The sequence below is a fragment of the Aptenodytes forsteri genome, unplaced genomic scaffold (genome assembly GCF_000699145.1).
Source record: "Aptenodytes forsteri isolate BGI_AS27 unplaced genomic scaffold, ASM69914v1 Scaffold309, whole genome shotgun sequence".
NCBI classification, from domain to species: Eukaryota; Metazoa; Chordata; class Aves; order Sphenisciformes; family Spheniscidae; genus Aptenodytes; species Aptenodytes forsteri.
This window is the reverse complement of record NW_008795857.1, coordinates 5,524,688-5,549,187: the sequence shown is the minus strand read 5'-3', so window position 1 is coordinate 5,549,187 and position 24,500 is coordinate 5,524,688. Positions and strand designations below refer to the sequence as shown.

Below are 24,500 nucleotides of genomic sequence, written 5' to 3'. Positions count from 1 at the left end.
GAGGACGGTATGTGGCTGTGTAGTCTTTGGTGTTTCCCTTCTTTTAAGGATGTGTGGCTCCTACAAATAATGTTAGGGGTTAGCCCAATTTAAGGAAGACTTGAACAGTAGGAGAGCTATGTGGTGAGTGAAAGCGGGACAAGGAAAGAATAGTGCCATTGATTGTCCTGCATGTCAGATGCAGCTCACATGTTCCTGCTCCAGATTCAAAAGATTACTGCTCTTCATCAAGTTTAAGCTGGTTCTTGGCTTGCTCGTAGCTCTCTAGCAGATGACCTTGGAAGAATAACCACAGTTCATAAGAGGGTAAGATGCAGTGTGTATATATGGCATACAGAATTGTATTTTACTTCAGTCCAAACCCTTGGAGTGGAAAGGTGAAACAGGAGGGAGGCGATGCTCACAACAGTTACAATTCTGTTGCAAAGCTAACAGTATTCCCTGCCCCAAAAGATGCGACAACTGAAGAACTGTCTTTCGTGAGATTTTTTTGTTGTCATTTTATGTCTGCATAATTCTTAATAAACTAGATACCTGGCTTGTGATTAGGGCTTCCGATGCTACAATAATACAAATTGATAGTAATACATTGCTCAGTTTGGTCATCTTGCCTAGGAGTAAATGGTAGAATCTAGTCAGTTTGAAGAAAACCTTAAATGAAAAGGTTGGATTGTTAATGTTATTATGTGTGCTCTAACTTGTTTCTTATTAATGATACGCAAAGTAATTAGTGGTACAGAGAAGTCATACAGACTGAATAGAAAATCTATTGTTAGGAACAAGATAGTGGACTGAGCGGACCAGTAGTTTGTATGGCAGCTGCTCTGTTCCTGTATGTCCCTTCCCCACTTGCACGGTATGATTTTAGTGGGGAGAGAGGCTATATTTCTTCTGGTTTTGTCTATATGCACCCTCAGGCATGATGAATACCCATCTCAGTCTCCAGAGTCTTTTAGATAAGATCCACTAAGGTCAACAGCAAAGACAACAAAGTCATCCATTTTATGGCAGAGTGGGCTGTACAGCTCTCTTAAAAATACACATTTCTAGTCCCAAAGAAGAAAAGTTACAATAGCAAGAGCCCAAGTAGGTTAGGAATCTGTAGGAGTTCCTAAAGGAATTTGTGAGGACAAAAATAAAACCCACATCTCCAAACAAAAGCGATGAACAATCAAGTAGTTTATGTTGCAGAGAGCTTTCAGATTTTTGTCTCAGAATTAATTTCACTTTTAGGTTGCAGTAGTTGCTTTACCTTGAGACTACAATGGTCCCTTTACTTTGGCAGAGGAATATGCATTGTAAATAAGGTATTTTGTGGCATGATATAACAGTTGGATTGCTGGGATATGCTCTGACAACCTTATAGGAGGAAGAGATAGGAGTAGCATCTAATGAAGCAACAACAGAGAAGTTGGAAGCTTTTTGACACTGCCTTTGGTAAGAAGGGTATATCCATTGAAATATAAATCTTTAAGTGTATTCAAGTAATCTCTGAAAGTACAAAGATATAATCTGCAAAAAACTGAAGAATCTGTAAGGAAAGAAGCAGGCTTCAAACATCCAAATGAGCAATCTAAACATGAAATTAACTCCTGTTGCTAAATTCCAGCTAATTTTCCTGCATCAAGCCTGCTTACATGTCTTTCTCCCTTGTATCTATGCATAAGGGTCAATCCCTTCCCCACTTCCACTGTCCTCTATCTCCTGGTTCCACATTCCTAGTTCTTAGGCAGAGGTTCTGTCCTTCCTCTGAGTTTGGGTTGATGGTTATTCCTTCCTGCTGAGTTGTTTGTGGGGATAGAGCAATGTAAGCAGGAGGGGTGGTATTTTTAATAGAGAGGGGATTTTGGAAGACTTTAGCTGGCAGACACTAAGCTACTGAATCTTGCAAGAATTATACAATTAAAACACCTTAAAATTGACTGTCCTGGTAATTCACAGCAACAGGAAAAGACACATTCCCAGATACAAATCTGAATGTCAGCACTAGCTTTAAAAGTACAGAAGTGCCAGAACTTTTTAGCAAGGCTGTGGATTTTGATGGGTGGTATATGCATAGGAGTAAAGGGCATTACGGTAGAGCAGGGGAGTAGAAATACATAATTTTGTTTTGTCTCATTAGAGAAACAGTTTAACAACAGTTAAAATTCTCCCACCTCTTTCTAATGCTCCCAATAAACAAATGTATACAGACTGCTGCAGATGAAGGATAGAAAAAGTTGGCTTGAATGGCAAAGTCTGATATTTATGAAGAACTCTGAGCTTTAAAATGCAAGCTTCCAAGACATCTGAAGGGTAGGTGGACATGTTAAAAAGGCATCATCTAAGAAATTGTGTGTATTCTCTCTGTAATAAAACAGTGTGGTATCTGCGGAAGTAGGAGCAGCTGTTTGTGTGTGTGTGTGTGTGTACATTAAAGATCCTTGTCTGAAATGGTACCAGGTGATTCTTCAGGTGCTCTGATTCAGTGTGTTCTTTCAGTACCATCTGGTGAGGTAGCTGTCAGTAGTTACTGGGCTTTCTGAATTTCAGAGTTTGTAGTTCTTGAGTTAATATCCTGAAAGTACAAATGTGATCCCAAAGTCAAGTTTTACAGTAGTAACAATATATAGGAGATGTGGCTTGAAAAGAAATGATAGTTGTAGTTCTTGAATCTGACAATATTCTATCTCAATTTCTCTTGAGTAAAAGTGAATGAAGCCACATCTCATTTTTTCATTGTGCTTTTCTTCAAAACTGAGTATCTGAAGTTGGACACTGGATTCTGCTCAGTCATGGATTTGAGATACCCTTGTTAGAAAGTTGTACTTTAAAATGTTTAGTTTTCCGTGTTCACTTTGAATAGGCTAAGTTGCTGTGAAATACGTGCCCTTCTGCTTGCACAGCATCAGAGGAGAAAGAGCTTTTAAACCTTGCAGATCTCAAACTGTTCATGGCAGTTTGACAGGAAAGAATTTATTCAGTTCTCCATGCAGGATTTGAAGTAGTGTCAAACATAAATATATTTTTTTTTTTTTTCTATTTTGTGCTGATGGACAAGAACTTTCCAAACACAACAGTTTGGATGAGAGCTCTATTTTGATAACTCGCAGGAGATTTGCCCTTTCAACCTTCATAATCATCTTGATGGCCAAGAAAACATAATCTGTGGACAAAAAGGCTCTAAAAATTTAGTATGGCTTTCCCTAGATAAAAATGCTTTCCAAAGTATTTAATTCTTAAGAGAAATGTCATGTATTTAGGGAAAAATACTGTTCATATCTTGAATGATAAAAGCCAGAACAGACCATTGGGAACCTGTCTATGACAAGCTGTAGGCCTTTCCTGAATTGTTACCCAGTTCTGTGTCAGTGTGACTCCTGGCTCTGCCTGAATTCTTTGAATTAGACAACGGGCATTTTTTTAGAAATTTTTTTTTTTTTAAATAAAAATGCAAATAATAGAGAATCCACCACAAGCCTTGGTAAATTGTTCTTGCTGTTACAAAAAGGTACATTTCCATTCTTACCTTGCTTTGTCTAGCTTCAGTCTAGCAAACATAAGTGATAGTATCAGTCTTGTGGCTCTTCTGAAACCCTCTTTTGTTTAGTGGCATCCTCCCAGAATTGTGGCTGCTGGGACTGGACATGGTGATGGCCAAATACAGAATTACTGGACCTTCCCTTTCCCTTGTCAGTGCCCTCTTAATGCAGCAGGGAATTGCAGTAGCCCCTTGTGACTACAGCAGAAGAGGATGAGGTTCAGCTGATTATCTCTTCTGACCTGCAAAACTCTTATTACTGTTTCTGAGCACAATCTTCCCTCCTGAAAGTGTGGCCTATGTGATTTAGTCTTAAATTTTAATCTTGAATGCATGACTTTGGCTATTGTTAAAACTCCAGTGGCTTGCTGATGTTCGGATATCAGCTAATCAAGATCACTCTTCCTCTCATTTCCATTATCTACCTGTTAATTTTCCTCTCTTCCCCCTGATCCCCAGTCTTCCGGTGCAGGTCATTTTAGGGTAATTCTCCAACTGAAATGGATTAATTGAAGGTGAAGAGTTTAAGAGCATCCACTGGCAATGCAGGTTGAAAGTCCTCCTGCTGAGCAGAAAGCCCACACGAGTCCTAATGCCCATAGAGGAAAAAAATGCCACAACTTCTGTTTGTAACATCTTGTAACATCAGTCTGACTTGGGAGTGACACTACCTTTTACGGTGTACAAATGGGGAGAAACTCCTGTGAAATCAGGCATATTAAGATGGTGTATAAGAAGTCATAACTGATCTACTCTCAGATCCCATGATAGGAAAAAAGAATATTCTTTTGGTTTTGGGTGGATGTATTGGGCAGAAGAGGAGCTGTGTATATTGGGTGTTGTACAGACCTATCCTTCCATTGCAGATGTATTGGTTTTGTTATCTTGTCATCTATTTAGTAAAGCAAGAGCCCTGATTCTCATCTGATTTGCAGTAGTTATAGCCTCCAATAATTACTCTGATTTAATTACTGCTAACAGAGAGAGAGAGAATATGCAGACTAAGTGACTCAAAAAATTAATCTTGGTGGGTTTTTAAGCTATTGGAAAAGTGTCATTAGTAGCTGTCAACTGGTACAATGTTTCAACATGTTAATTTTGTTTCATTCTTGCTTCTTGCATTTAATATTGGAATGTTCTAGGAAAAAGAACTGAAATAGGAGTTCATTGTACTTCCTGGGGTGAGGGGTTGTTGCTTTCCAAATGCAGCATGTGTACCAAGATGTTCATTATAATGGTAAACTCTTTGTTGCACTCTGCTGAGGGCATGAATGCTAAGTTTGACCAAGGAGCAAATAGCTATTTCCAGGTGCCTAGTAAATGACAGCCTTTCAATGGAAAGTCCAAGAAGAATATTTCAGTGTTTGGAAAAACACACAAGAAAATTTTCTGTATCTTCTCCTGTATAAGAAAGGTGACTAGCAAGAGCTATGAAGGGAGTTTCATTATTTATTAGGCTTAATCAAGTTCTTAAAGCAGCACTCAGTTCGTCTTGTTGGATAATAAGTCACTGGGAATGTAACAGCCAAAATGCAAGGCAGATGAAGAATCTCCTTGGATTTTTCAGGTCTTCACAATGTTTTTGTTTTTAAAAGTGAGATTTCACTTTAATATGTAATGGTCTTTCAGCCTGTGTTGGCACCCTGGGTGAAACTGCCTGCCTTGTTTCAGATGGTCTGAAACACTCACTTTGGGAGGTGTGAACTTCCTTAATCAGCAGCCACTAACCTGGGATCCTGGTGACTATTAAAAGTTAACTGTTCTACTGCAAGCTGCTAATGTGTTGTATTTGGAGAGTTTTGGTTTATTGATTAGGCGCAGATTTTTTTCTTTTCATTGTTCTTTGGGGCTTTCTTCTCTTCCCATGCTAAATTGTCTCTGCCTTTCCACATTTGTTCTCTAAAGTGAATGGATTATGGTCTTTTCAGGAATGGCAAGAGTTTAACAGCAGTGTCTGTGGCAGTATTTTTGTTTAAGAAAATAGATATATTTATTTTGAATTATTGTAGGATAACCTATATCTAGTGTTCTGAGAGAACTTAAACAAAACAACAACAACAAAATCCCATTTTCCCCAAGGATGTGGTTTAACTTAAGAAGCATAGGACTATAGCAATAGGGGTGTTGATGAACTATTTCTAACATGGATCTTTGTAGCTGTTAGTGAACAACTTAACGATTTCCTCCAGTAAGGATTTCCTTGGGCTTCTTCCTCAGAGCCCAGATATGCTGCCCTGCTGCTTCTGCAGCCAGAAGGAGCATACCTCTGGTGAATCCAGGTAGCACCCACGTACAGAGGAAAAGAAGGAATGCCAGTTTGGTAATGTCATCTTCCTTCTAGAAGTTACTGTACATGCCTTCTGTTGGGACTGTGTTTCAAAGTATTTTGGTTATGATATTTCTATTCCTTCCCATGTGAGCTATAGCCAGAGAGTCTGTGGAACAGGCCTTACATTATGCATGAATTCCTTCCTGTCCGGTACCAAAGCAGCAACACTGAGATATTGATGCCCCCCTCAGATGCAAGTTCCCTCTTAAATTTCTTGAGCGTACTGTCTCTGTTGGCCATGTGCTCTCCTGTAATTCAGGGAGCTGAAATGTGTTGCTTCCCTGTGTTACTACAGAGGCTCTCTCTGTTCAAAGAAACAGTATGGACTTTTAAAAGAGAAGAGAGTGCCACACTGTGCCTTAAATTAATGCAATCCTGATGCATTGTTACAGTATTATACGGTGGATTTTTTTTCTGGGTATGGTTTGGATTTGCACTTGGGACAAAGAAATAGACCTCAATTTCTGCTCCCCTTGCCTACACTAAGGAGATCAGGAATACCTGGCCACTTACTTCTGTGGCTTGGATTTTGATCATCTTTACATTGGCTTTGTTTTCTGAGTTGGTGGGATTTTTTGTCATAGTTGTGTTTTATTTTTTTGTTTGTTTTTGGTGGGGTTTTTTTCCAGTGTTTGAGTAGATGTTTTTGTCAGCACTGCAGGTGTCTGTCCTGGGCTCTACAACATCTCACCTTTTCTTAAATTTCTGAAGCATGGTAAACCACACTAAGCAACATATCACTCCTCCCATGACTTGAATTCTGACTCCATGGAGCTTGCAAGAGCCATTAGAAATTTGCTTTAAATAGCCATCAGTAAAGGCAGAAGTTCATCTTACCTACTTATTAAAGGATTAAGTAAATAAATGTGCCCTCTACACAGGAAAGTAGGTTCTTGAATTATGTTCTTTTATTTGTCTTCCTACACTCCACTGCCTTCCGTACCAGCTGTATGAATTACTACCTGAATGACTTGCAGCATGTGGTAACAGCTCATTGGTCGAGAGGTGCATCCATGCCCAAAGGGGTTGCTGCACCTCACTTCTGTGCTGTTAGAGTTGTAGAAATAAGACACACAATGACCAAGCAGAGTTATAACAGTCTAGCAGCAAATGTCACAATGCAAAGTAAGGCCTTGGTATATGTCTGCTCTGTTTCAGAATGAGCTTCTCTCAACTTTGAAGTAATTAGTATAGGCTTAGTATATTTAGCTGACGTTGGTTTAGCCAGACCCAAACAGAACTTTTGCCTTGTGCAACTGACTGTTTCTCCTACCTGTCCCCCAGTACTCTGCATCATGTGAGGGGCAAAATGTTTGAGATTTCTAAGAGGCAAGCTGAGGTTTTACTGAAAAGCCAGAGTGCTTAATCTGGGTGGAATTTGGCTGTCAGACACCTGGTATAGGTCTCCTCAGTACCCTGGGAGTGGAGTGCCACTGCTGATCAGTCTTAATTCTATGGGCAATGGTTTTGGCAATGGGTTATATATTTAACAGTCAACTTCAGGCTCTCTCTCCCCTTTGATCTTCCTTGTTGGAAGCAGCATAAGGAACACGGTCACTGGTGCCAAGGAGCATGTTTAGCAGCTAGCTGGCATTTGTAAAGGGGAGTGAAAGGGACCTGTAAATGCAGGGCTTTGCTCCTGAGGTAGGAGGGAGAAGAGTCGACTCATCCGTATTTGGCCTGTGAGGGCTGCAGAGGTGCAGCTGGGTGTTGTCATCTGAGTTACCTAAAGTCTAGCCTAGTTTCTGTTGAAATATACGATTAATTTGGGGGTTTTCATTAATGTGGGTTTTGGAACAAATTAAATGTGACCAAGGTCCCAACAAGGATCTGAAATTTGTTTTCTACTGGAGAACTCTTTATAAAAATGAACACAATTTGCATCATCAAGCACACGCTTCACTCAGGCTGCCCAACAGTATTGAACACTGAGACAGAAATTGCCTCTTGCAGTGCCTTTCTTCTAAGGTGACAGCCACTTAGGCCCAGCTCGTGCTTTGGCACGCGTGTGTGTGTGTTCTTTTACAGCCTTTCTGGGGAGGTGGTAGTTGTTTTATAGCAGACTGAGTTTGCTGTGATGCTCTTCAAAAGGGCCATGTATGTTGTACTTCCTTAAAGACTAACTAGCAATTGGATATTCCCCCCGCTTCTCCCTACACGCCCTAAGGATTTACAGTGTTTTAAGGTGTGTGAGAGGGTTTGTTCCGATAGGAGAACTCATCATAAAAAGTTGTAACTTGTTTCTCACAACAAAGGCAAGTTGTTGTTTTGGTTGAGTATGGTATTACGCCACTGTGTTTGTCAGTGTCAATTTATGCCAGGCTTTAAATAGGATGCTCTGCAATGAGTTTGTTTTCTGGTAGTCTGTAATCCTCTCAGGCTAGCTAACATTAACGAGTGGCAGCATTACTGTGGCTGGTTTTCTTTTGATCATGCACAGCCCTAGTCAGGAAATGGGTGAGGAGCATGAGTCATGATTACATTACCCTAATGTGACTGCCTACTAGAAGTTTTCTTTTTGCTGCCAATACTCTTTGCCTTGACACTACTGAAAATAAAATGTCCGTTTTGGAGCACTTTGAAATATTGACCTTTAAACAGAGGGATTTATGTTCTCTTGCAGTCTCAAGGCAAAGTTCTGAGCAGGAGCCCCTGCAGAGTGCAGAGAGAACATGAGCGTCTGCAAAATGCTTTTCCAGAAGGCTGCAAAGGGCAGGACTTGACTTGCAGTACATTAGGTCTGCTTGGGTTCATTGGATACAGCATGTTTCCCTGACCCATTTAATTATTCTGTCATGTTGCCTGCACATGCAAGCTCGGGGTCCAGCGTTCTCTATATACAGACACTGTCATCTCACCGTTTGGCTTAAGCTGTGTCTTAGAGCTGTACTTATCTTTTGAAATATGGCTGCAGTAACGGGAAGATAGATGTTGAGTACTGGCTGAGGTAAAACCCTGAGTGTTGAGAAGGTAGCTTTAGTGGGATTTGAGACAACGGTATTTCAGACAGTTTAATTAAATACATGGGGTTTAGAGTTTGAAAGAAGTATCAGCTGCTAATCAGGAAACTAGCTTTAGCACTGAATTGCCACTGTGTCACTCTGAATATTCAGACAGTATACCTCTGTGCAAGTGCAGAGTTTATTAATTTCTTTCAAATTAAACTGATTAACTCTGCCTGGTTTTAAGAGCAGTATGTGAAAACTACTGTTGGCATAGAGAATGAATGCACTCTGATACTACTTGATATATTCCAGAAAAAAGAAGTCTGATCAATTTAGTACAAGCAACTCAAGTTAATAGAACTGAGCGTCTGTAACAAAGAGATTTCAGGAAGAAGTGGAGACCCCTGCGCTGCTGTCCAGTGTGATGTGTCCCTATCAGCTGGGGCACGTCACAGGTGTCACTGACATGCTGCAGAGCAGAGCCAGAATATGACATGTCTTTTAGTTGTCACTTATTCCTCCAGATTCTTACCTCTGCTCAAATGGTGCCTTCAAATAGTGGAGCTGTTTTGTTAAGAGCATAGTTGAAACTCACAGTGAAGATGTAATTTCTGTTTTTTTCCTTTTGTTTCATATAAGGGTGATAAAATGGTTACTTTAGTTGTATGAACAATCTACTTTGAATTGCATATAGATAACAAAAATTTTAGAAGTCTTATTTACTCCATGATTTCATCCCCATTCCTTAAAGAGGGCATGAGTTGGACCAAAAAAGAAATTCAGTGAAGATTTTTGTAATCCATTGAAGAATTTACTTTCTTCCCTCTACCCCAACCCCATGCTCTTTGATCTTATCTTGATGACCATTCACCTCTCTGAAGGAGGCAGAAGAACTGCAACAGAGCAGAGGATTCATCCTTTTTCTGTGTAGTAAAACAAATAAGTCCTGTGCAAATTTCTATTTTTCTGTAGCTTTGTACCTCTACCTCATTGTTAGCCTTTGCATATAGAGGGCTCTCTGGCCTTCAAGTTTGTTTTAAACCTAGTTTATCAGCCACTTCAAGATGGTAAATATTTTTTTCAAGTGAAATGCTTTAAGAATTGAATAATAGGAGAACCGGTGATTATAATATGCCTGTGTCACTTGTGTGTTTCAAGGAGACGATAAAGAATATTTGACTTAGAGATGAAGGGTATTTGAGAATTGGAGTTGGGGAGTTCAGGGTAGGGGGATTTTTTTAGGTGGAATGCTTTCATTTTAGATTGCCTATTGTCAGGAGCTACCAGTTAAGGAAATGTTAAACTAAGGATCTTTTTAAAAAAATAGTAATAATAAACTCTTAACTATAGCTGGAAAAACTTCATTTCAACGTCACAGCTACTTTGGAAACCCTAAGGCAGAAGCTAGTGGAGCTACCAAACCACTTTTGCATCAGAAGTGAATAAAATCTGGATGTAATTCTATGGACCATTTTTTCTTGCAGAAGAGTTGGTTAAGAATTGCCCATCCCTTCTGCCAGAACTCCCTCCTCTCGAATAGTGATGTTTCATGAGGTAGCTGAGCTATTCAAGTGACTTGTTGCAGCTGAAAGTAGCAGTCTCACTCCTAGCCTTGTGATCTTATGCCCCTTTCCTAGTTAGTTTTCACCCAGTTCAGTGTGCTGAACTGGCTTATACGGGGTCAAGTGTGTGCACACGGTAGGGGGGAAGGGGAGAATGCTTTTCTGACAGCAACATTTATATTGGGCTTGAACTCTCTCGAAGCGTTGCTATCAGTCACACTGCAGCTGTTGGTAAGCCTTTACTGTAAACTGAGTCAGTGGGGAGAATTGTTGCTGTGACCAGTTTGCAGTGTGGCTTGTATGTCTGCCTGCCCACGGAGGGTACAAGGAACTGCAGTGCAGAACAGGGAACCAGCAGCGAGGAGTGAGGAATCCAGGGTGGGAACTTCTTAAACCAGCTTTGAGAGCAGAGCTGAGTTGGGGAACTACACCCTCTGTGTCAAAAGAGAAAGCCATCTATGCTAACCTGCTCAGAATTACAAAGGGTGTGGATTCGTAATCCACTTAAACTGATATGAGTGCTGGCTGACATCAAAAGGGGCAGTACTGCCTGCCTCAATCCACATCTTCCCAAGTTCTTCCATATGGCAATACCAGCACTTATGTGAACATGTCTTGAGCTGCATCAGGGAGCTGCTTTGGCTAAAAACTGTTCCTTTCTTCTCCCTCAGCAGATGAGATTTCAACCAGAGCAGTTACCCAATCTTTTAGGTGGCACATGGGCTCAGGTTTTAGAGGTTTTTTTGCCCCATTTCACAATCATTTTCCTTTGGCCTAAGAGAACTGATGGACAAGGTTTTAAGGCTCTCCATCTTGTGGCTTATGAGTTTACGGTCCCCAGCTGTTCACTCATCTGGTGTGCTGGCTTTGTAGGAGGAAATGTGTGACTGTGCCTCAGTGCATACTCTGTCTGATGTAGCATAACCTTGCCTTTGCCAGCTGCATGAGTTAATGTGCTAGACTTTGTACTGACATGTACTATGCCTAAATCTGCATGGTCTTGCACTCATCCAATTTTTTGAAAGCCAATGATAAAACTGAACTATATGGTATTAAATCTGTATGTATGAATGTACCAGCCAACAAAGCTAAGAAGAAAGTAATAAAGAGGGACCTGTTTCAGTCCATGGAGCCGAACAACAGAATACAGTGAGCTCATTAAATGCCCATCTCTGGAGAAGAGAAGAAAAAATTCTTCTATTATTCTAGAAAAGATTCTAACTTTTCAAACCTGAAAGAAAGCTGTGACCTAAACCTGTTAGAAGGTGGAAAAAAAAATTTGCTTGATGGAAAAAAAAAAATTATTATTTAAGACATTCTAATGAGTGGTCAAAAGCACAACTGCGAAAACAGACTCTATAAGGCATTTGACTTAATATTGCGTTCCAGCCAGATTTTTAAAACATTAGTCCTCTGCAGTGTCAACAAAGCACGTATTAAAAACATTTAGAATCTCTGAGTAAATGTCAGAAAGAAGTCAGCGTCAGAGGGATGTATTTCTATTGAAATAATGCAGAGATCTTTTTATACAGCATTTGGCTGCATAGTATTTTTATGAGCAGCCTGCAATAAGTGTAAAATTGTTGTGGTACAAATTTGCAGGTGATGGAGATTGGTGAGGAAGTGTATTGTTGAGGACAATGGAGAAATCTCAACTGATTTATCGATTGACAGCTTGAGCACATTCACATAAAATGTTTTTTGTTTCTGAGGTATGCCTTGCTTTGTTGGAGAACGATAGCTTGGAAAGCTTTTTTTTTTTTTTTTATGAGGAATAGAGCCTTACTGGACAAACAGTGTCCATGAACACCAGCATTGGCTGTGCTGGCAAAATTTGTTGATTAAATGAATATATGTGTATCTTCATCCTAAAAAACGGAATGGGGATGCTCACTCTGACCCAAGAAATGGCAGTGATAACAAATTTCTACTTTTGCCAATATAGTTTATTCTGCTTGGAGAACCCATTTTTGTTATACCAGCACAAGAACTCTTAAATGGTTTGTAATATAATGCTGCCTTGTAAATACAGGAAAATTCCTGTTGTAAGATGGTGAGGATAAAAGCAGAAATATGATCTTGTTTATAAACAAGGCAGCAATGATGGGAAGAAAGAAGTTATTTTTATCTTTGTATATGCTGTTAGGGAGAAGGATATTGAAATGTTGTCACTAATTCTGATCTGCTCTGAAAAGGACGTTGGAAAATTGGAGAGGGTTCAAAGGGGGTGGGGGGGGTGGGGGGGGGAGAGGTATTTGAAGGCTTAAAATTACTTCCCCACCGTCACCACATGAGGAATTCCCCCTGTTCACTTCGATCAAAAAGGATGACTGAGAAACAACTTGGTTAGTATTCAAGTACCTTAACAGGGATGAAGGTTACTGGTTGATAAAGGGCCTTTGTAATCTCACAGACTGATACAGAACAAAATAATAACTGGAGACGACGGCCAGTTGCTCAAATTAGACAGCAGCCCCAAATTAGATAACTTCAGCATCTCCTTCCTGCTGTGCTGGTACAGCTGTTTGAAGGATACAATGAACTGTGAAATTTTTTTTTTTTTTTTTCCCCAAACCAGGTTGACTTTCCTTTATTTCTTTTTTTTTACAAGCTAAAATGAAAACTCTTAAACATGTGAAATACCTCATTCATTTCAGTATAATGCAGAAGTACTTTAATGGTTTAAAGTTGAAGGTGTTCCCTGGTTAATATGATTTACTCCAGCTTGATCCATTTGAAAGGGTACTATGCATGGAAAAGTGGCAAGACTTAAAGCAGTCAACAATTAAAAATCACTTCAGGAATTTGGCTTTTCTTCATTTGTGAACCTAGGTTTTAGCGGGGAAAAAGAGGAGGGTGCTGCAGAAATGGAAGATACCTGGAGAGAAAGACACCGTATGCAGCCTGTCCCTGCCTGTGCTTACGCTTAATGGCAATTAACACTTCTTCAGGTGGATTGCTCACAGCTAGTGTACTATTTATCTTTGACTTACGTGGGAAAAAGTGTTTATAGCAAGGGACATGAAAACATATCCTTATATGATTTTTCTTACATTTCTCTTTTGCTTTCCTTTCCAAAGATGACTGCTAATAAATTAATTCCTTTGCTTTAAAAAAAAAAAAATTTCTCCCCAGCTAGCGTATAGCTGAAGTTTTCCAAGCCTTCCTTGTCATTCATTAATATATCTGTATTACGGAGCATATTCACATTTCCTTACTTACCCTTGAGCAGACAATTGTTTCAAGAATTCAAGCTGCTTCAAGTAGCAGTACCTTGGAGTATTTAGCCATTATTAATCTGGAAAGATATATCAGGTGGAACTCTGCAGGGCTATCTTCCATCTCTGTTACTACACAATATTTTCATGAACGCTTTGAATGTATGCTTATTACATCTGCAGATGATGCTAAACCTGTATGCTGTAGAGGCCAAGATTAAAATTCAAAGTGATCCTGACCATTTGAAGTGTTTGAAATGAATAGAATGCAATGCAGTGAGTATGGAAGCTTTGCTACAGGGGCATAGTCAAGAACAAGATGTAGAATAACTGGCTAGACAACAGTTCTTCACTAAAGGAGCTAGGTTTTTAGTGGACCACAAACTAAACATAAGCCAACAATGTTGTGATGCTGAAAGAAAAATGCAGACACTCTAAGAGAGAAGCTGAGATCTCAGCTTGAATATTGTGTTTGCTTTTGGGCATATTTAAAGAAAGATTTGAACCGAGGGGAGGAAGACCAGAAAAGGAGGTTGGGGGGAAGCTATCCAAGCTCCAGAAAACATGACCTGTGTTGAAAGGTGGAAATATTTGTGTCATTTAATCTGAAGAAGAAAAGGCTGAAAGGAGATGTAGAATGCATGAAATAATGAACTGTATTCATCAGGGCCCAGATTGGAGCAGGGAGGACTTTAGGTGCCTCTTCTCTGATGACTAGCCTCTGTGAAGTAAATTAATGTGTGCAGTCTGCACCTGTAGGGAGTTTTAAGGCAGGGTGGACAAACATCTTCCAGGACTAGCAGAAGGCGTCTGGATCTTTGCAGGAGGATGGAGAAATGAATGAACTGTATCATAGGGTCCCCTCTTGACCTGTGTTTCTTTAGCTGTGGGAAGGATTGGGGATTTCTTTTCCTTCGTTTTCTAAAAAGCATATGTGACAATGGAATAAAATAGGTTAGATTTGATCTAGGAAAGTAGGCTGAGTGCAATTTGAGAAAATTAGTTGAAATGAAATGTGATTAGCCTGATTGTTTTTATAAAGTAATTAAATCTGTAGCTTTAATCAGAAGGGTGCAAATTCTTTGATGGAGGGAGAAACAAAGGGGTGAGGACTTCTAATCTGATCAGGGAAGTTGGCTTTAATACAGATGAATTCAAAGGCTGGGCCTCTTACAAACAAGGTAAATTTAGATGAACAATCTGGAGAGAGAAGTGTTACCGCCTGACTTGGTTAAAGCTACTCAGAAGGTGGTGGCTCTGTAAGCAGAGGCTCACTGGTGGCCTGGTCTAGCAGTGGACAGACAGACTTGTAGCCTCTCATCTTCAGAGGCTGCCAGTTGATACGGACACCTAAGTCCACAGGAACATGAGAGGTAAGCTCTATGGTGCATCGTCTGCCGCTTTTCTTGTACCTGAAGGCTTGGTTGTACTGGGAGGTTTTTCTACCCGCATTCAGGAATTGTAACTACACGAGTTCAAGCCCCTGTTACAAAAACAATAAAAACGTGGTTTGCACTGATGTTGTTTCAGACATAGTGAAAGTATCAGCATTGACAAGGACGTTGTCAACAGTTTGTTTGTGCTGCCGAAAGCTACTGGTAGCTAAAACCTAAAATAAACCCCTAAAGCCTAATTCTTCTATGCTTGCAGATACTTCCTTGTGTAGAAAAGTTGAAGCAGCTTGTTGTACAGTTTGTATCTGTCTTTTGCTGTGTTTACTGTATTCTCATTTGGATATGGAAATAATGTACAGGCTCTGTTTTCTCCTAGTGACTTGCTCCACAAGATAATTCAGTGTTGTTTTAAACGATGCTTTGGAAATGGATTTCTCTAAAGATCATGTGCTTCTAGCCAATGACGTGTAAGGCAGAGCCCTTGCAAGAGATTGTCCTGTAGAAAGCCCATAGGCTTCCCAGAGCGCATGCTTGCTTCTGGTTCTGCTCTGTGGAAATAGGATTTTCTTTCTGTCATTTCTTTGCCTAGGACACTGCTTAAGGATCTAGGTCTCTTGGGATTTGTGCACAAATAAAATTTTGCACCTTGATCCTTATTTGTCTCTGGCTTTGTAAGCTTAGCTGTTGAGATATTTGCTGATAGTCTATCCTTTTAAAACGGACTGTGGAATAAAGTGAGGCATCCATGGAAGACTGAGCCGTGTGGAAGGTGATGATTGCTGAGAGGACAGAAGGTTCGCAAGGCAGATTGAGAAGTACCTCTGAAAATATTAGTCTTTGTTACCAAGCAAAACACTTATATGAGAGTGTGAAGTGATAGAAATGAAAATGAGCAAGTGTTACAGCCAAACTCAAACTTTAATTTTCACTGGGCTGAAGTTTCTCTGGCTTGGCTCATGCTTGGATCTTGTTAGGAGAGGGATATCGCTTCAATTGGAAGAAAAATCCTTTCATGTTGTTTTTCTTTTAAATTAAGGTCTTCCACAGTAGGCTGGCAGTCTCGGACTGTGGACTTTTGGTTATGCATTTGGCTTTCTGATAATTTCTCATTCAGTTTTCCAGTTTGGCTATACATTCATTTAGTTACCGAGTTGAAATGAGTCAAAACAGAGACTCTTTTAGCAGCAAGATCAGAAAAAGGTCTCATTTTAAGACAAGGTGAACTTTACTGTGTGGCCTGGTATCGAGATTGAGGTGTGTTCTGTCCATTCTCTTAGCCTGTGTGTACCGGTGATTTCATTAAATCTTGCTGAATGCAGGGAATGTGTGAGGTTCTTGTGAAAATGTTGTGGACTAACTTTTTAGTTTTGTAGGAGTTGAGCTGGAGGCTTAGTCTCGTTAAGCCTTTCTTCACTTGCCAAAGTTGGATTATTATTGTTTTTCTTATTAAAAGAACTACTTTTTTTTAAACCACATGTTATATATTGATATAGGTTCTTCCTTATTTAATTGTAAATGAAATATGAGTAACAACAGTATTTTAGGCTAAGTGAATATTTCCAGATTTATGATCTATTTCAGCTGTTCAAAGTAGCTTAAAATCTGTACTCCTTTGGGCAGTGGTTGACAAAGAGGATAGGTATGCAGAAACAAAGTACAGTTGCTCTGAAGCCTGTTTTATGCTGTACAAGGAAAGCCTGTCCATTGAGGAGGGAACCCTTATTTTTTTATTTACAAGGTGTAATTTGCAGATTTTTCAAGAGTGGCTAGTGAAATCTGCAGCAATGGTAGCCTTTGTTATCAGCAGAGCAAACGATGCTCGCAGTAAGCACATAATTGTGAAAGTTCTTCTCTTCAAATGTAAAGCCTCTTGCACTGGCCAAATGGAAGGCAAGGCCTTCATAAATACAGGGACTGCTGTATAGAGAGGGATTAAAATTCCTGGCACCAGTCTCTTGCAGCATCCTCTGAGGTAGTGTGGTTTTACACTGCCCCTTACTGGGGCTCTCTCATAGTGCAAGAACTAAAGGAGATCTGGATGCCCAAAAGTTTGCTCTGTCTGGGGTTTTTGTGGTTTTTTTGTTTGTTTGTTTTCCCTTAGCTATGAGCTAAATAAAATACAGTGCTCTTCTCGAGCATCAAAATGTATTATTTATATTAAAAGTTATTTTACACTTGAATTTAGTATTTCTTGATGTTCAGATGTTTCATTGTGTCCTTCAGGTTTCTTTGAAATCTTCTTGTGAGGTTTGGTGATAAAGGTCTTTGATACACATCCAAACTGGTGGAAGCCATGAACGCTTTGAATGAACTAGGAATTGTCTTTCATTTTTGAACTAGTGACCAACAGGCATGACTTTGGACCACATTGACACTACATTACCATTCATTCCAGATTAAAAGATCTGAAAGAATGAGGAATTCAAATCAGGGGGAATTCTGCCTGCTGTTCCTGAGAAGTGAGATATAGCTGGGTTCACTAGATAAACATAAACGAACTTCACCATTCGGCTTTGTTTGCTAAGAATAGTCTTCTCTTTAGAGTTGAGGACACTTTGTTCAGCTAAATGGGTTGCTTGGGTAGAATGATAATCGGGGGGGGGGGAGGGGCGAACAATGCAGTTGAATTTTTCAGTTTAAAACTGACAGGTAGCTGAGTTGACTAATCAGTTCTGTTGCCATGGGGTGTGGCATGAATAGATATCTTATTTAGGATTTACTTTTGTATCTTGCAGTACTGACATGGAGTTAAGTTAGTGGAGTTTTGGTATGTAATGTGAATCTCCTAGTATTCTGTAGATCCTAATGAATTACCATTTTGTTGAGTAGAAGGAAGCTTTGAAGTGCTTTTAACTGATTGATGCAATCAAATATATTTTCAAATTGAGCTTAAAAGTATAAAATATAAAAACATGTAAAAACTTATAGAACACTGAGCTTATTTTGTATGACAGCTTTCATCTGTTTATATCTGTTGTACTTTTTGGGGGAGGGCTTTTCAACGATATCTGAAGTGCAGTAGATATCTGGTGGGAATCAAAAAACCCAAATACTAACCTGGCTAGATTCCCAGCTCCCCTTGTGATGCACAGTTAAGTACCACACTGTAGGAGCTAATTACTCAGGTTAAAGGATTTGTGAAAATGCTTAAATACTTCTTGACAATCTGGCTATATAGCCATACAGTACAAAGTTTCAAAACTGGTGATTCTTACTGGGCTTAATTTGATGAAGGAAAATATCTGCTGGGGCATGGATAAAAGGCAGCAAAAGTAGCCCTTGTTACAGACAGCTTCCCTTCACTTATTGCATAGAATACTCTTTCTGTGCAAAAACTGTAAGTTCCTTTATGGAGCGAGATGGTGATGGACAGAGTGTGAGGGATTTGGGGCTGAGTATTCTGCTGAGGAGGAGTGACCTGTGATGCTCTGGTGGTCCATGGACTGAATAGGGGAAAGTACAAAGATGTCCAGGAGAAAAATGCATTCTTATTCTGAGATTGCTCAAGAGTCAGGAACTGGTACTGTAAGGAAGACATACACCATTAAAGTATTAATGAAGAGTGTTTTTCCATAACTTGTTGACCCAGTAGCCTGTTATCCCTTGTGGACTGCTTTATCAGGCTTTTCAGAGATGACATTCTAATAGGAAGACTTGGTTTGTAAACACTGTTTCATTTGGTTGCACAGAGCAACTCTGAGTCACCATGGCCTCATGGCCTACATAATTCGTGAGCTACAGTCTATAACTAATTGCTATTAAGAATTCCGGTAGTCTAAAGACTGTAGTCACAAGAATCAGTCTCTTCTAAAACACCTGCATTTGGATGTTTCTAACTAATTGTAAAGACCTGGACTAGCACTTTTTTCAAGTACCTAAAACTATCCTTTTAAATGGGCACATTTATCAGATATGTTAGTGGTGACAGTTTGTGAGAGTTCCAGCACTAAATGGGGGTATCTGAAGTTCTCTAATCCAAGGTGGTCTGTCTACTCCATTTCCAAAAAGGTTTCCTGAATGACTCTGTCAATCTTCCTGGGTCTACCAAAAGCTTAATGTTGTTGAATATTATAAATTTGTTTCTGCGTGCGCTCTCAAAGGCCAGCATTTTGAATGCCAGAATAAGGAGAAGAAAGATTGAGATAATGATATTTATCAAATGAATTGTGCTCAGCAACCGTGTCTAAGAAACTCTGACTTCAAAAAAAGCTATGAAGTCAGAGAAAGGTTAGCTAGCCCTTGTTAATCTAAACTCTTTTATCTTGCCTAATGAAGGGAAGCAACACCATAAAGCTAATCTGCAGGCTGGAACTGTCAGTACCATTACTAATTTTTTTTTTTTTTGTAAAAACAAGACTGAATGAACCATGAAAAATAAATTAATGATAACCTGATTTTGTATCCCATGCAGGTTTTTTTTCAAGTTCTGGAGGTAGCAGGGCATTTGCTTGCTAACTGAACTGAAACTTGTGCTCCACCTTGGAAAGATCTGCAGTGAGAGACATTCACCTTCACATACCCCACAGTTCTCTGCATCAGAAGAAAGGGACTTCATGTGCAAGAGTGGTTCAAGATGATGATGTAACCTTGATAACGCTGAAGGTCTCCTGAGAATAACTGACTTTGTAAAAGGCTTCTCCCTCCCCTCCTCTTCCTTTTTTTTTTTTTTTTTTTTAAATAACTTCCTCTCAGAAACTGCAGGCAAGATGCCAGCCAAGACACCCATCTACTTGAAAGCTGCTAACAATAAGAAAGGGAAGAAATTCAAACTAAGGGATATCTTGTCTCCTGATATGATCAGTCCACCACTTGGAGATTTTCGTCACACCATACACATTGGAAAAGAGGGACAACATGATGTTTTTGGAGACATCTCCTTTTTGCAGGGCAACTACGAGCTATTGCCTGGAAATGAAGGAGAAACCAGAGTTAGCCAGTCTGGTGGCCACAATGAATTCTTAAGGGCAAACAGCACTTCTGAATCCATGTTTACAGAAACTCCATCACCAGTGCTCAAAAATGCTATTTCCCTTCCTGCCATTGGGGGTTCTCAAGCCCTTACGTTGCCCTTATTGTCACCAGTGACATTTAATTCAAAGCAAGAATCCATCAGATCATCAAGAAATCCTAGGCTTAGCTGTGAGCCCGTAATAGAAGAAAAATTGCAGGAGAAAAGTAAACAGATGGAGGATGGAGAAACATACAAAGATGACATATGGGAGCAAAATGGTGGTTCTTCGCATTTTACTAATGGTAGAGATAGTCACTCATCCAGCTTTTCTGAACGATGCACGGATTGGCAAACAGTTGATTTATTTGATGACGGTCAACTTTCATGTGAACTAACCAAGGCAAAGACTAAGTCAGAAGAATCCCTTTCAGATCTTGCAGGCTCTCTTCTCTCATTACAACTTGACTTGGGACCTTCACTTTTGGATGAGGTCCTCAATGTAATGGACAAGAATAAATCTTAGAACTGGTACTCCCTTGCTTCTTTATAAGTGATTCACTTAAACAAAAACAAACAAAAAAACATAGTTCAAAAGTAGAGACACTTAAAAATCAGCTGTATTTGCAGTTGTTTGACGGGTTTTCTAAAAATATTCTTAAAATACTATTTTTTTACCTATTGTTTTTCATTATTTTTATTACACTAAATTCTCATAGCAGGAAGGTAAATTTTAATAACAGTTTTCAACAAATATGAAACGTTTTTAAGTACCAGTATTAATGATCAGAAACTTAAGAAACAGTTTGAGGATGATACTGATTGTGACATTTGGTTAGTTCACTTCTATGGGCTTCTGAATATATGAGAATCTCTAAGGGTCAGAAAGGAGACTGATATTAATTACTCACTTTTATAAATTATTACGACATCACTTTACATGTAGACCTCTTTCTAGAACCTTGTGTTTGAGGGTTTGATAGTGTTTTTCTTCATTTTTTCCATAGTACCATTTCTGTTATACCTTCACTGTAACTACTTTCTCGGTCTTATACTACCATTCTGTATTCAGATGTGAACAATTTGAAGGCTTTTTCAGTTTGAACACCTGGTCCAGAGTCTCAGCTGCTTTAAATGAGTATGCACAAATTTACACAAGTTGAGGCTTGGGCCTGACATTGTATATGAAATGATATGTTGTAAACAGGTGACACATGCAAGATATTATGGTTAAATTATTTTAAAAGTTGAAATATATTTTTTGTGTGCATATTGGTTTTTTACTGCAGAGCCTACACATACAGCATCTCATCAAAATAGTTGCTTGGCATTATTGGTGGTCTTCTGAAAATTGTATATTTGTGTGTTTGAAAAGAAGTATGTATTGATACTCCTCGCTTTTTTTCTTCATTTATTGCCACACATGCTTAAACTTGCAACCGAGTATTTTAATTTTTGAAGAAGGCACTGGTTATTCACAATGCTTGTGATGTGTGCTGCAACAGCCAATGTTTTGGGAAATGTGGATCCTTTAATACAGTACCTACATGGATTGCATAGATATCTTGTGCAATATAATAAACAAAACTTTAAATTGCTATGTCTTTGTGATTTAGTATATAGCCTCACCAAAATACGAAGTTTCGTTTTCTGCTGTAATGAAACAGACTGCAGTAGAGTTGCAGAAATATGGGATCAAGGGGCAGATCAATTCTACTATCTTAATTCAGTTGACTTCTTCAATTTGGTTTACTTCCTGAGGTTTTAAGGGCAAACTCTAAGCAGGTAGGACCCTCTGGGATATACGCTGATTTTAAGTAATTGGAGACAAGAAAGTGATACTTTGGTCCTAGTGAAGTTAATGGCAAAGTTCCAGCAGCTTTCACTGAAGTCTTTAGGTAAAATCCTGACACAGTTTGTAGACTGTTCTTCATTAGATAACCACATTTATCCGTATCTTCCTATCAGAACATGTAAGTCATGGATAATTTAATATATATTTATCCTTAAAATTTCTAGAGAGTCAGTGCCAACTAATTCTATTCCTTCAGTGTGTTTTATGAACACAGTCATTACCCCTGTTTCCAGTTAAGCACTTATATTACTGTGCATTAATGAGACATGCTACAGTCTCCCATATTATTCCTGTAAATGAGGAACTAAGATGTAGAATGGCCAAGAACTGTGTTTATTCTTAATATAATGCTTAATTGCCTTCAACTTCATATTCTGTGTGTATAAGCCTGGATCAAATTTCCAGTGCATTCATGATCCAAGAAGAATGGTGGTTCTGTGACTATAGTGCTTTTTGTATTTTAGGAAGCAGGTTCAAGGCTTTGCTCGGCCATGTTTCTTACGGGACCTGGGGATTTAGAACCTAATGAGAATTTAGGCCAAAACTTTCATTGGAAAAATCCATCAGTCATTAGCCTAGGGGAAGTTTGGGTGAAACAGGGAATTAGACATTTTCTGTCTAGACCAGCTTCAAATACTTTTAATGTTCTAGTCATGGTATTTGCTGAATGAAAAGTCTTTATCTTGCAGGACTTCTCAAGTAAGTATTCTCTAGAAAGCACAAACAGATTCTTACAGCAGCTATTGCAATCGTGTTATTTTTGCTTTGTCGTGTTTTATACTTTTATTTCCTCCTGGCTTAGTCTGCTGAAAAATGTCTCACTATTGCAGGAGTTCTTGGTCTGTATTATCCTTCCTATGTGATTGCTCTTCTAAATTTATAAATCCTTAGGTCTTGTGATGAGGGTGGGTGGCCTGAACTAAAATAATAACCATCACTCCAGGCAAAAAGAACTACGGTGTTGTGGAGGAGAACCTTTGCTCAAGTCAAGAACAGGACTTTTACAGATTTCATCTGTAAAGTAAATTTCAAATCTGCAAAGTAGATGTCATCTTTCTTTAAAGACTTCTTGTTACTTCCCTCAGAAGCTGGATCCCTGAATCGTTCAGATCTGCTCAGTCTTATGTGTAAACACCTAGAAGATGCAAAGTTGAAATGTGCTCAGCTTCTGTTCTGACATGGTCTTCTGTAAAATACTGCTTTATGTAATCTGATCTGGCATCTCAGCTGTCTCAATACAGCTTGTCAGATCAAAACCTTGAATTTCTGGTTTGTGGGAAGTTCTGCCTTCCTGAAGCCTTGATAAAATTCTTAACAGAAATTAGACTTTCCAAGGGAGAGTTACACAGCAAATTCCTCTAAAACTAAGATACTGCTGCAAGCTGGCCTTGGAACAGAGGACTGGAAGGAGGTGCCTCGGATATGGCATCAATTTTCTGTGGCCGTGGGGAAAAGTGTGCTAACTGTAGAACTGTCCAGAAAGGTCTGCAGATGCTTCACAACTCTTCCAGTATGCCAGAAGGCACTTCCCCATCTCTTCTACTAACCAAAGAAATACAGTGAAGACCTAAAGATGTAATCTAAATGTGCCAGAGAAAGAAGCAGAAGCCATAAAGCACGTGCTTAGTTCCTGCATGAGTATTTGCCAAATTCCTCACCTGTACGATCTTACAAGCTGCACTATGCACAATACAACACAAAAACATACCAGAAAGTCCAATAATCATCCAATTCAAGAACCTTTGAACCCCTGTCCCAGTTCCCCTGCCAGCCTAACTGGGGCAATCAGCACTGTGCTGAGGACGTCAGTGGGAGGTAAAGAGCAGGTCAAATGCTAGAAAGTGCATCGATCCCCACATTGATCTCTGTCTTTTTCTAACAAGGACCAAATCCAATGCCCTAGAGGAAACTGAAAAGCAAAACAAATCTCCAAGCTGGATCACAGCGCAAGGATGGAAAACAGCCTGGCAAGGAGGCTAGCAGAAACCCTGAGACAGGGGTTTGATGCAAATGCACGGTTTGTCCAAACATACAGTTTCTTTTGAAAGTCCCTTGTATAGGTACATCAAGTAACTAATGACTTCCACAGCAACCTCACTTTCCTCCCCACATTGACAAAGCTACATTATATTAACAAAAATTGCTCATCATTGACATTTGCTTGAATTCACACTCTTCAAACTTGGTATTGAAGGTATCCATTTCATTTCACCTGTTTACCCATACCATTACAAAGTGTATACAGGATAGAACCATCTGGATTTGCTGGCAAATGGTATAAATAACTGTACAGTATGCAGACGTGACCGAAAAGGGCAGAAAACCTAAAAACAAGAATCTGAAGAGAGTCATAAGCAATACCTTGTTTAAGGATGACTTTACTTCATAGTCCTTTTTCCTTTTCGCATTTATTGGTGCTAACAAGGAAGCTAATTATCAGGGTTAGGGCTTGTAAGGGACGAGGCCCACGTGTCTGTGCTGTAAGCACAGACAATGCCCCAGGGAAAGCTCCAGAAGCCAGCCACGGGGAGGGGCCCGGTGTCACTCTCCTTGACTGACTAATGTCTCAACCACTCCTGGAGCTGGGGTGAGAGAAGACTCTAGAAACCTTGGGCTGGAGCCAATAAACAGGGGTGCACGTGAGCCCCCGGGGGCACTCTCTCTCTGCACTGACCCCCCCCCCGTTGGCAGGTCCGACGCTGGATCCAGGACTGGTGATTTCTTTGTCT

At 39.6% G+C, this 24,500-nt stretch overlaps 1 protein-coding gene across 1 annotated transcript in view; it reads left to right on the top strand.

Annotated features, from left to right (window-relative positions):
* Positions 1–21,514, top strand: part of CDC42EP3 (CDC42 effector protein 3) — a 35,077-nt gene extending 13,563 nt beyond the window's left edge. The window contains exon 2 of the mRNA XM_009283780.2: positions 19,380–21,514. Coding sequence (XP_009282055.1) covers positions 19,675–20,442 — 768 coding nt within the window. The 5' untranslated portion in view covers positions 19,380–19,674 and the 3' untranslated portion in view covers positions 20,443–21,514. The remainder of the gene's footprint in view (positions 1–19,379) is intronic.
* The last annotated feature ends 2,986 nt before the right edge of the window (positions 21,515–24,500 follow it).